Source organism: Trachypithecus francoisi, unplaced genomic scaffold (assembly GCF_009764315.1).
Source record: "Trachypithecus francoisi isolate TF-2019V2 unplaced genomic scaffold, Tfra_2.0 Lachesis_group16, whole genome shotgun sequence".
NCBI lineage: Eukaryota > Metazoa > Chordata > Mammalia > Primates > Cercopithecidae > Trachypithecus > Trachypithecus francoisi.
This window is the reverse complement of record NW_022681461.1, coordinates 46,163,707-46,176,936: the sequence shown is the minus strand read 5'-3', so window position 1 is coordinate 46,176,936 and position 13,230 is coordinate 46,163,707. Positions and strand designations below refer to the sequence as shown.

Here is a 13,230-nt window from a genome sequence, read left to right as displayed (position 1 = left end):
CAGTGGCTGGATCATAGCTAGAACGGAGTAGACACTAAAATATTGGGTTGAGTGGAGACTTCGATCTGCACTGTCACTTAGAGAGGGTGTCACTTAAACAGATCTGTCTAGATCTGCACTTTCTGTAGCAGAGAAAGTATAGTGCCTTATCCTCTAGCCAGTAATATGTTCAGGGTTAGACCCATTAGAATCCTCCCTGGTTTTGATGTACCTATGCCAAGAGACAGAATTTCTCTGTTGGAGTTACTAAGTCGAGAAGAGGATGCTAATTCAAAAGAGGAGAGAATTAGGCTATTAGACAAAATGAAAATATGGAGAGAGAAAGAGAGTCAGCAAAGCAGCTAGCCCTACCAGCATCATATGACTTTGTGTGTTCAGCCCCAGCTGAAGCTCTAACCCAGAATGTCTTGGTTATATGAACCAATAAATTCCTCATTTATTTATTTGCTCAAGGTAATATAGAAGAAGGTTTTCCTCGCTTAAAACTAAAAGCAGTCTGACTGACAGACTTGTTTCATACTATCCCTGTCTACTTTTAAAGCTATTCATTTGCTCCATGCTAACAGCTAATCTTCTCTTTACATTTAATGCATGCGGCTCTCCTAAATGTCTATTTTCACATGGCGGTTATTTTGCCCAGTCCTTTTGCCTGCTTTAAGCAGAACTGTGTTTAAGCCACATACTCAGGGCAGATATATCTGTCTCACAAAAAGACTGTAGAGAGAAGGAGTACTTCAAATTTCTGGATAACAGACCTAACAGTTCCCACTGGTGTTGGATCCCCCAGCCCTACAGCACACAGCACTCCCTTGACAGTACACATTAACTCTGCAGTGGACCTTGGTGAGGACACCCTGCTCTGGACTCAGCTCTGCTGTGGCTGCACTCAATTGTTTGTAACTTGTTTTGCAGGAATGGGGCTTGGCCCCCCGCTAGAGGGGGGGAGATGGCTAGTTTTCAGAGAACAAAGGAGAGGGAGGAAGAGAGATGTTCCTTGAACATCTACTAGGTGAGAAACACCACCCAGGGCACGGCACCTGCCTGTGAGTTACGTAACTTCTCTTGTCCATAGCTGTGGATGCAAAGGCTCGGAGTAGTTCAGCAGTTGCTTGCACGTGGGCTGAGCTGTTTAAGTGACAGTGCAGGTCTGTCTAAACCCAAGCATCCATGCTTTTTCTACCACCACTAAGTTGTCTCCTGGGGCCATGTTTTGATTTGTTTTGTGCAGTCCAGACTACTCAGCACCATGCTGGCCACACTGTAAGTCCAATGACGACAGCACTGTGTTTATCGCCATTTCATACGAACCTAATGAGGAGGGAATGTTACAGAACACCCCCTCCATGGTGTGAGAGAATTGCTTGACATGGAGATGCACAGAAACAAGAGAAGTTTGGAGTCCAATTTCCTTCCTCTGTGGCCCACCCAGCCTCTGGGGTTGAAAGTGTGGCCAGGGAAAGCGTTCTGTTCCCGTACATGCAGGGATGCCTCTGGCTGGGTGACAGCCACTGACCCACCTAGTTTTTGTTCTGCAGGTGTTGGAAAGAGGATGCAACCATCCCCAACAGGGAAGGGTGGAAAATGCTGCACTGTGCATGGGTGAATGTGCACATGTGTGTATGTGTGGTCCTGGGAGCAAGGGCCGGGCAGGGACCAGTCTGCAAAACAACATTAAGAAACCGAAACATTTTCCACTGAGAAACAGAATTACTGCCCATGGAATTCTTACCCAGCCTGAGAAGCGAGCAGCAGCCCCTCCTTTTCATTAGTTAAACAAAGAGGGTTATTTTTCAAACGAAAACTTTCAGTGTGGAAAACAATCTAATTCCCGGGGCTTTTTGAGAAGTGAGATTCTCAGCGCTCCAATAAACATGTCTATGTGGATATGCAGCTGCAAAGGCAGTGTGGGTGCCCTGACCAAACGCGAGGGCAGGCCTGGCCAGTGGGGGACACGGGGACTTAGCTTCAGGCCTCTCATAACAATCCCAGGTAGAAAGGCCAACAGAGGGAATGAACCATGGCCTGGAAGATTTGAAGTGTTCTGCGAGAGAAAAGAAAGCGAAAACAAAAATATTTTCTGTAAGTCCATTAAATGATCTCCTTTCTTCCTCCAAGTCAGTGAACTCCTTCTGGTTGGAAAATAATCTGCAAACTCAAGCCCTGCTTGGTTCAGTGGGGTGTGTTCCGCCTTATTGAATTCCTGGCCTTCAGAGATCTTTCAAAACTTTCGCCCACTTATGAACCCATGGGGTAATGTCACAGCTTTCTCTTGAGGGGTTCTCTTCATGAAAGCTCCTGGGTACTTGCATTTGTTTAAGAGTGGGCAAGAATAGGAAGGCAGACTGCCAGGGTTCAAATTTTAGCTCTACCACTTAAAACTAGTGTGTGCTTCCTCTCTCTGGACCTCAGCTTGCCCATCTGCAGAGGGGAGTAAGAATGGTATCTACATCACAGAGTTTTCATAAAGATTAAATGAGAAGATGCTTACAAGGTGCTTACCACAGTTTCTGGACAAAGGAAGACCTCAATAAAAGTGTGGCCATTATTATGAAGTTAAAGGGACATGGCATATGGTCACAGACCTGAACTTTTTAAATTAATAAATATCATTCTTTGAGGTTTCTACTTTTCCCATCTCACTAATGGAAAGTGTGTTGTTTAAAAAAATAAAAGGAGACACAAAATAGCCTCTCTTCAAATCAGAGCTTCCTTCTCTAATCAGTCCGTGAATGTTTCGGGGAGTGCTCTATTTAATTTGGCTGGCCCCTGGGTTTTGCTGTGAGTAATACATTGGGCTTAATTTCAAACTCCACACAGCCAAGATCACTGGATACTCGAGCTTCCCCAAGCTGAGTTGATACAGCTGCTCTGCCCCTGGTCACTGGTGAGTTGTCCCTGTGGATTCCAAAGGGTCTGACTATAAACAGACCAAGGTGCATGGGCCAGCCGAGATGGTCAAGGACATGGGTTCCCACTGAGCAGGTGTCCAAGTGAGACAAGACTGAGGAGGCCTCGGGAGCCCTACAGTGTAGTCAGAGGAAACTGATACAGATAGATAGATAGAGGGTGGCCAGAGATTATGGAGAGAGGGGCCTCGATGACGCTTGGGGAGAGTAGTGTTGCTTGCAGCATCCTTGCTCTTACAAAGGCAGCATAGGTGGTTGAAAGAAACCATCCTGATTTTTGACATTGCCACAGTGATAAATGAAGGGCATGAAAACTCTCCAAGTTAGGGTCTCTGAGACCAATTAGGTCAGGTGGTGAAGATTTGCTTGAAAAAATATCGAGTATGGCTTTCTTTTAAACAAGGCTTCATTTCAAATGGAACTGAATAAACCAAATTCAATTTAGACATGTTTTTCCCCAGGAACTCACCTCTGGCACGAAATAAGGCTTGCCTGAGGCCACTTGAGAACCGCGATCTGTGGGACAGCCCTGTGATGGACAAATAGAGCAGAGTGTTAATTTTGAGGCCTGTCGAACCCCAGTGACAGGCGGGCTGGTAAACAGATTGAAGAAGCTAATGACTACTTAGTGCTTTCCAGGATAGGAAATGTCTCTTTGGCTTCTGAGGTAGCAACACCCTTACCTTAAAAGGTTTGGATTGATGATCTGGGCCCAATAAAAGCCCCTTCTGAAATCTGTTGGGAAGCCCAAGCATTTCAAAAGTGAAAGATAATGAAGATGTTCTAGAAGCAATATCATTATGAGTATACATTATAAATGATAATTACAATTAATCATATCAGCCTTCATAATCTCCCAGTGTTATAACTCAACAATGGTAGATTCATCTTCCTTGTGTTCTTTGGAAGAGATTTTGTCTTGAGCTACACATTTTCTCCTTTGATTTGTGGTGGTTTCTGCTTTCTGACTGATTTCTCTGTCTCCTGAAGACAGGCATGTGATGGGGAGGGAGGTTTGGGAATTAGATGAAGTTGTGGGGTCATGATGCCCGGCAAGTTCTAGAACCCCAGAATTTACTTGGCCCCTGAAGGAGGCACTCGAACAGCCCATCTTGTTATTTCAATGCTGTCAGAACTCTTTCATGCTTCTACGTGTAATCCATGGTCAGGCGTTCCCCAATCCCCGCTGCAATCTAAATCGGCCTCCTTCTTTTATTCTCTCTCATAATTCCCTCTTCCTTCTCCCCAAGCACTCATCGTGGTTTTTAATCATTTCTTTACATTTATTTGATGTTTAGCTCCTCATTAGATATGAGCTCAATAGGAGAGGGGTCATGTCTATTTTACTCACTACTATATAATGAATACCTAGCGTTGTGCCTGGAATAGGGAGGCAACCAATAAATAATTGTGAATGACAGACAGAGTGGGTCAGGTGGTGAAGATTTGCTTGAAAAAATATCGAGTATGGCTTTCTTTTACACAAGGCTTCATTTCAAATGGAACTGAATAAACCAAGTTCAATTTAGACATGTTTTTCCCCAGGCTCCAGGCTCCATTCTCTGGTCTGTGCTCACTGACTCCTTCCTCCTCTTATGCTGTAAAAAGAGAAAGCCCATGGTTCTGGACACAGCTTGATCACATCCTTGTGCTGTTCCTTGTCTTGACAGCTCCTCCACTGTCTTGGCTCCGGCCTGCAGCTTTTGACGAGGACCTACGAAGTCTACATTTCTAACCCTGAAATGCTCTTCCTCTTGCCTTCTTTTTCTTCTCCCAGTCACTAGGCTGGACAACTTGGTGTCTTTCCTCAACATCATTCCTCATATTTTCCAAATAGTCAACATATGAAAATGCTGAAAATATTAATTCAGTGTCTTCTCATTGTCTATGACTCAAATCTCGATTGTCCAGACCGTCCCATCTTTTCCCAAGTTTCTGCTACACATTATCCAAATTTCTCTTATGCCAACAACGTCTTTTCTATTAATACTGTCAACATTCTACCTTTCCTTCAAGGTTTATCTTAATTATTTCCCACTTTAAGTCCCTGTGAGCTTCCCAATCAATTATAATTTCTCTTGCTTTTAACTACCAACACACTATATATCTTTCAGTTGGCATTCTCTTAACTTTTTATTGAATCATGAATTTCTATGTATTTGTCCATATTTTCAGGGAAAGCCTGATAAAACAAAAGCATAAACTACTAACACACACCCTACAGACATTAAACAAAATATTAAGATGATATTATGAAGAATTTTATGTCAATGTCTCTGAACATGCAGGTGAAATGGACAAATTCCTAGAAAAATGCAAAAATTGATAGAAGAAAAAAATGGATAATTTGAATATTCACATATTTGCTAGAGAAACTGAATATATAATTTAAAATTCCTACAAAGAAATGAGGCCTAGACATTTGAGTGAGGAGTTATTTCAAACATGTGAGAAAAAATATGAGTGTTACACAGATTCTTCCAGGGATTGGAAAAAGGAAGAAATACTTTGCTACTCATTTTATGAGGCCAGCATTACTTTGATACTGAAACTTGTCAAGGACATTCCAGCAGAAGAAAATTATAGGCCAATCCTTCATTGTAATATAGATAGAAAAGTGTTGAGCAAAATAGTGGCAAACCAAATCTAGAGATATTTTTAAAGTATCAGCATGACAAAATAGTTTCTTTTAAAAATGCAAGGTTGGTTTAACACTTAAAAATCAATATAATTCACCACAGAAACAGAATAAAGAAGAAAAACCATATGAATACCTCAAAAGATGAATAAAAAGCATTTGGTAAAACTCAAAATTTGTTTATCACTGAAAATATAACTGGCATCAAATTAGGACTAGAAGGGAACCCTTTCATCTATAAAAGCCTATACTTAATAATGAAATAGGAACACTCCTACTGGAGACCAGGAACAAGACAAGGATGTTCACTCTTACCACTTCTGTCTAACAGTGTACTGGAGGTTCTAGCCAGGGTAGTTTAGATAAGAAAAAGAAATTTCAAATTTTAAGGATTAGAAAAGACACAAACCTGATATTATCTGTGGACATGATTATATGCATAGAAGCTACAGGTGAATTATTAGGATGAGTCAGCAAATTTAGCTAAACTAATGAATATCAAGTCAACATACAAAAATCAGCTAGGTTTTTGTATACTTGCAACAAATATTAGAAAATAATACTTTAAATTCGATGCCATTTATAATAGCATTTAAAAAATTAAGCACCTTGTTAGGAATAAATTTAGCAAAATATGCACTTGACCAATGCATAGCAAATGCAGAACATTACAGAGAATAGTTTTTAAAGACTTAAATAAATGAGGAGATTTAACATGTAAATTGGATTGGGAGACCCACAGTTGTAAAAATGTTAATGCTCTGCAAATTGGCCTATGCTTCCATGCAATACTAGTCAAAATTCCAGCAGGTTTTCTTTCTCTCTCCCTCCTTCTTTTTCCCTTGCTTCCTCGCTCCCATCCACCCTCCCTCCCTCTCTCCCTTCCTTCTTAAAATTGGTAAGCTAATTCCAAAATTTACATAGAAATACAAAGTGTCGAAAATAGTCAAGACAAAATTGAAAAAGAAGAAAGCTGAAGGACTTGTACTACCAGATATCAAAACTTATAAAGCCACAGTAATTAAGGCAATATGATATTGGTGTAAATAGAGACAAATGGATCCATGGAACAGAGTTGAGAGTCTAGAAACAGAGCTGTATAGAAATCACCTGATGTACAACACAGGCACCACTGCAATGTAGTGTGTGAAAATAAATGGCTGGGTGAATTGGATTTCCAAAAGAAAAAAAATTCTTTGACCCCCATCTCACACCATACACAAAAGTCCCTTACAGATGGAACATAGGCCTAAAGTGTAAAAGGTTGAAGAATAAAGCTTCTAAAATATAACATATGAGAATATCTTCATGAGCTTGGTGTAGATAAATCAAAACAATGCATAAAATTTGTTAACCATAAAACTAAAGATTGATAAATTGGTCTCATTAAAATTAACAACTTCTCATGAAAAAAAGAAAAGTAAAGAAAACACAGACATACATTTAAGAGAATTAAAGGGCCAGTCATAGAGTGGGAGAAGGTATTTCCAAAAATATATCCAGAATATTTAAATATTTCTTATATAACAACAACAAGATGACATATAATGTATTAAAAATGGACAAAAAATTATTGAACAGTCCTTTTCCAAAAGAAGATGTCTAAATTGGTAACAAACTTATGAAAGTATGCAAACTTAGAATCACAAATTCAATATTAACCACTTCCTTATCAGAATATAAATTTAAGATAAATTGACAATGCTGAATACTGGTGAGAATCTGAAGTGACAGGAATTCTTACATGCCATTAGCAGGCATGGAACCTGATGCTATGCTTTGAAAAATTGTTTTTGTGGCATCTACTAAAGCTAACATATGCATAGTCTCTGATACAACCATTCTCCTAGATATATACACAAAGAGATCTGCGTATAACGGCATCAAAAGTCACACACAAGAATATTCATAGCAGTGCTATTTCTACTAGCCAGAGCCTAGAAGCAACACAAATGTCTATCAACAGGAGAAAGGCGTTCATTATGACATATATATAATGGAATACTATATAGCACTGAGAATGCACAAACTACCACTATGTGCAACAGTATGGATAAAAATTATAATGTTGAGTGAAAGAAGAAATAAAAAATTTTGTATGACTCTATGGACCTTCAATGACAGACAAAACCAATCTATACTGATGGCTGTCCAAAGAGGGGTCACTCTTGGAAAGTGGGAGTCAAGATGGTAGCCTTACAGAAATGGCATTATTCCATGGCCAGGTCCAAATGGTGGTCACGTGGGTGTGTTCACTCTGAAAAATTAATCAAACTATACACTAATGCTAGGTATCTTAGATATACTTCAAATTATGAAGTTTACCAAAACAACCACAAGAGCAAAAACCCTTCACCAGAGGATCTGTATGAATTCATTTGAGGCTTAGCATTCATTTTTGCAGGCTGTTTTGTGTCTTTGTAGTTCTGGGGCTGTCTGTCTTCATAGTTGCCATTGCTTCTGTCTGTTGACATGGTTCTGTCACTTTCTTTTATTCAGCCCTTTGCTTTCAATCTAAACGTGATATATTCATCCTGATCCTTCATCTAGTTGTTCTGCCCTTGGAGCGAATTTCTCCTTTTCAACTTCTGTTTCAACATTTCATGGCTGGGTGTGTTGGCTCACAGCTGGGCGTGGTGGCTCACGCCTGTAATCCCAGCACTTTGGGAGGCCAAAGCGGGTGGATCATTTGAGGTCAGGAGTTTGAAACCAGCCTGGCCAACATGGTGAAACCCCGTCTCTACTAAAAATACAAAAAAATGAGCTGGGTGTGATGGTGGGTACCTATAATCCCAGCTACTCAGGAGGCTGAGGCAAGAGAATCACTTGAGTTCAGGAGGCAGAGGTTGCAAGTAGGCCGAGGTCGTGCCATCGCACTCCAGCCTGGGTGACAGAGAGAGACTCCATCTCAAACAAACAAACAAACAAACAAACAAAAACAGTAATAACCACCACCACCAAAATCACATTTCACTAATAATCTCCCATGTCAGGTAGTTCTACTTCTTCTGTATATTTTGTTAATGGCCTTGGTTTAATTTTATTGCTTAAATGTTCACTCTTTCCTTGTTTAATTTTTTTCTGTTTTGGCCTAATGATTTTTATGTTCTTTTTATCAATAATTTCATAATTACTATTACATTATCTGCTTGGCAATCTTTTTTTCCTTCCCAATATCACGACTTTTAAACAGAGCTTTCTCCTCTACTTTTCTGTCTAATGGGGTAGGAGTATGAGGTGTGGAATAGGAACTCTCTCATTCTTCACCCTTTATATCCAGCAGAAAGAGCCAGGCGACCCGACATGCAGTAGGAAAGGGGGAAAACGAAGATTCACAAATGATAACTAATACAAGTGCTTCCCAGTTGCCCAAGGTGGTTTAACAGATTACTTTTCTTACAGATTTAGCTAAGAGGCCGTCTGACCTGAGTCCTTTTATGGAACTGTTTGGACTCGCTTTCATTTTTTCTTTTTAGAAATAAATCCTCTCGTCCTCAATTGGAGACACTGAAGAAAGCAGGGAGTTTGTATTTTTTAAATCCATATGAAGGTTTTGGCCAGGAATTTTTCAAACACTAGAATAAATTTTTAATTTGGACTTTGATATCCAGACAAGCCCAGCTCAAGTTCTCTTGGGTCTCCTTCCCAAAGACCAGACTTCAAACAGACACTGCTCACTGTCTTAGCAGAAAGACACCACAGCAGCTGCGACGGCTGCGGTCAGCAGAAAATGCTGCACATCCTGCCTGTCTGGGCAGGACCTCCCTTTGCTACACTGCACTGGAAACCAACACATCCTATTCCGTGGTCCTGAAGCAGAAGTCCTCAGAAAAGAAGGAAAGAACATGGAGACCATCAGGGCAGGAAATGCTGGGTTCCCTGCTGAGAGCATTCTCCATAACATGGGATTAAAATACCGAAGGGAGAAAGACAAACACTATTTTATTCCACATTATGATCTGCTTCGTATGCTTTTCATTTTTGTCTTTGGTGTTTGGATTGTAGAAGAAATAGATGAGTTTCTTACAGATGAGACCCCAGAGAACTTTGGGTTTAACTCTTAGTTTAACTTCCTGAAACTTGACTGACAAAACAGAGACTGGGGAAGATAAAAAAAAAAAAAAAAAAAAAGAAGTAACTGATTTTCTGTGACAACTATAAAAGCAGTTCATTTCCTTTTGGAGACATAGATGGGAGACTCTAAGTAATTGAAACTCAATACACAGAGTCCCCCAGAAAAGTGGCCACCCTGGGGCTGTTAGCATCATTTCCTGTTAATTGTCACCTGAAATAACCAGTTGTGGAAATGGCACGGGGGCCCGAAGCAAAAGAATGTAGTCTAGCCCGCTCATGGTCCATAATGAAATACAAATGATTTAACAGCGGTACTGACAAGGTTCTCAGAAGAAATCATTTCCATTCTCACCACTTCAGATCACTTACTGTAATTGCCCTGAGACAGAATGGGGGAGTTGGCCGTTGGTTACCTAAGCTCTGCGACAATTCCCCCCATTTACCCATGAGGACAAAATGCAGTTCTGACCTAATTTACTTCTGTCCTCCCTAAGGCTGAAGGGCAAGTACTCTCTGTATCCCAGGGAAATCTAGAAGTTAAAGGTGGCCAGAATAATTGCAAAGTTTTTCTGAGAATCGTGTACCTGTGTGTTGACTCCGAAGTGGCCTCTTGCAGGCCCGAGTGCTCAAATGAGCTGCTGTGGCTGGGCTTGCCTGGGTTTTCTACCAAATCACATGCCTGGACAGATCTGTAGTTTGAATGTTTGTGTTCCTGCAAAATGCATGTTGACAATTAATTCCCAATCCAATAGCATTAAGAGGTGGGGCCTTTTGGAGGTGATTAGCCCTCATGAATGGAATTAGTGCCCTTATAAAAAGGGCTTGAGAAAACAAGTTTACCCCACCCACCTCTGCTCTCCCTTCTGCCATGTGAGGACTCAGCACAAGGGGCCATCTCTGAAGCAGAGGCAAGGCCTTGCCAGACACCAAACCTGCTGGCACCTTGATCTTGGACTTCTCTGCCTCTAGAGCTATAAGAGACACATTGCTATTACTTAAAAACGACCTAGTCTGAGGTATTTTGTTCTAGCAGCACAAATGGACTCAGATAAGAGCCGATCATACTCTCCTGTGTATTTCTTCCATTTTCTCCCAATCTTTCATCCCACTGCAATGAGTAAGGTTTGGAACCTCTCTTACTTTTTTGGAGAGGCCAAGTTCCTCTGTGCTCTTGATCAATAGGGAGTTATGAGTCTCTGTGAACTATGCTTCCCATCTGAGTTAGTCATCCTGTTCTCTTGGCCTCCTCTGCACTTTGGCCATGCCTGCGTATTGGTTTGTCTACCTCCTTTGGGCTGAGAACATCTGGGAATGAGGAACCTGATGTGTCTCATCATTGTATCTCCACCATCTGCCAGAGCACACAGGGAACAAGTATCTGAGGAAAGCAAGGGAGGGGAAGGATGACAGGAAGAAGTCTTGGCCTACTGGCCCAGTTCCCTGGATGTGGTTGCAAATTGATAAGATGCACAGAAACAGAACTTCCAGGGAAGCTTCCTGGAAAATCTTACTCTCAGATGGAAACTCCGATATGAATGCCACCACAGTATTCACAGGATCAGGATGACTGGGCAGCCATCTCCCCCCAAGACCTGCCAAGACCATGTCATTTCCTTATCTGATGCTGAGAGTCTTAGCTCTGGTCCTTGATACCCAACACAAGGTGGCCATCCTGGACAAAGCCTGTGTCTAGGCTCTGGCTGGCCCACTTACCATCATTCCACTATGGCCAAGTAATCATTCCCAAAGGACAGATCCTGCCACTGTCCTATTCCAGAATCAGATGCTCATTCCCAGGCCCCGCCTGGCCTTTGAGGCTCTCCAACAGTGCCCATGGCACCACACAACCCTCCAGACTCCCCAAGGATGCTCAGGCCAATCCTGTCATCCCCAGTGTGCTTAGTCCTAGCTCGGACCTTTCAATGCTTCTGTGCCAATAGGTATTCATCTGTTATTTCCAGAAACCTTTCTGAGGGACCATATCCAGCTCGTCTTTCTCACACTTTGTATGTTCTCCTTGCTTGGGTGTCCCATCTGGACCACATCCTGCCCATCCTCCTCCTCCCTATGCATTCCTTCTGTCAATGCATATTTCGAGAACCTTACCACGTGCTAGGCCCATACTTTGTGAGACGCGGAGCTGAGATTCAAATCCAGATCTAAACAACTAAAGAGCCTGGCTCTCCATCACAACACTCCACGGCACCACCGGCCCCTGAGGCCTCTTTGACATAGACTTAGCTTCTTTTCTCAGTGAAAAGAGACATCACTTTGACCAGAAAAGCAAGAGTCCCACCAGTTGGGCTATAGCCCCCAGGATCCATCTCTTCAATAGTTTCCATATACCACTTGTGGAAATAACATCCCTGTGTAGGCCTGGGAGACACCTTTCTTGGAGTGCGAGACAGCAGAAGGGCTTCAAAAAGGGAACTGAGATTGGGATAGAAAGTGGAAAGCACTCCTCCCTCTCATCCAGTGCTCCCTCACACACTAAGTGGAGACCCTTCCTTTGGGAAGAAAGGAAGCGAGTAAAGGAGATGGAGGCAGTAGTGAGGAGGGGACTCTGCCAGCCAGAATGATGCATCACCATCCAGAGCCATGGCACAGTGGCTGGACCGAGAAAAGGATAAGGATTTGGACGTAGGGGCTGGTACCCTCCTTCCCTTTGTAGCTGGCTGGGCCTGTGGAGAAGGAATCTCTGGACGTGGGCCTGAGGTTTTGAGTTCACTCATAGTGGGTGACAAAAATGAGATGGTTATTTGTTTTATGGTAATGATCTCCATGCGGCTCCGAACTCTGGGGCTGCAGTCGGCATGCCACACGGCAGGCCTTCCTTCGGGTGTGAAAGGATTTCCTTGGTTTGGTGGGATTCGTTTGTTTTTTAAACGAGGCTGTTTATTTTCTCTTCTTTTAATGTGATGATTTTTTTTCAGACTCACAAGGAAGATACATAATGTACAGCCGAATCTACAGTCTCCTATTTTGTCAGCTGCTTGTGTTGATTAAAAAACTTCAATAAAGATCCTGTGATAAAACAGAGCTATGTTCAAAGGATCTTGTTATGTTTTTAAAGGGCTGAGCTTGGCAGAAAACATGTAGAGTATAGCTTCGCTACCTTGGTATTTTCCCCCTTTTCCAGGTTAGAGAGGGAGAAGTGGAGGAGACACGTACAGTGATTTCTAGTACCTGTGGGATCGTTAGACAGCATGTGTTCAACCAAGTCCCAAATAATAAGCAGGGTCCAACTTAAATGCATGAAAATTGTTTATCAAACTGGTGTTAAATGTGTGACCAAGAGCAGACCTCCTCCCATAGGTCTGACTGACAGCCTCTCTCTGCAAGAGGTCCCAGCCTAACAGGGAAGGGGAGGAGGCAAGCCAGGGGCAAAGTGAGGACACAGAGCTCCAGGAATTCCATACCCGGTGATTCACCCAACTCGCCCAAGCTGATCCATTCCAGCAAGATTCCAATAAACTGCCAGTAACACATTGTTTTAAAGCCCAGAAATCGCTGAAGGCTCTCAAGGGAGAGGTGTCAGTGGTGCCATCTACTCCCCAACCCCTTTTCCCCCTTCCCTCCAGACAGCCCATTCCTGGCAGCCGCTGACGTCTC

General features: G+C 42.3%; 1 protein-coding gene across 1 annotated transcript; it reads left to right on the top strand.

Annotated features, from left to right (window-relative positions):
- The first annotated feature begins 671 nt into the window (after nt 1-671).
- Nucleotides 672-12,624, top strand: CUNH9orf92 (chromosome unknown C9orf92 homolog). Its single transcript, XM_033238746.1, is given in 3 exon segments — nt 672-1,043; nt 1,536-1,599; nt 12,552-12,624. Coding segments are annotated over 3 exon segments (234 nt in total). The 5' UTR covers nt 672-946.
- The last annotated feature ends 606 nt before the right edge of the window (nt 12,625-13,230 follow it).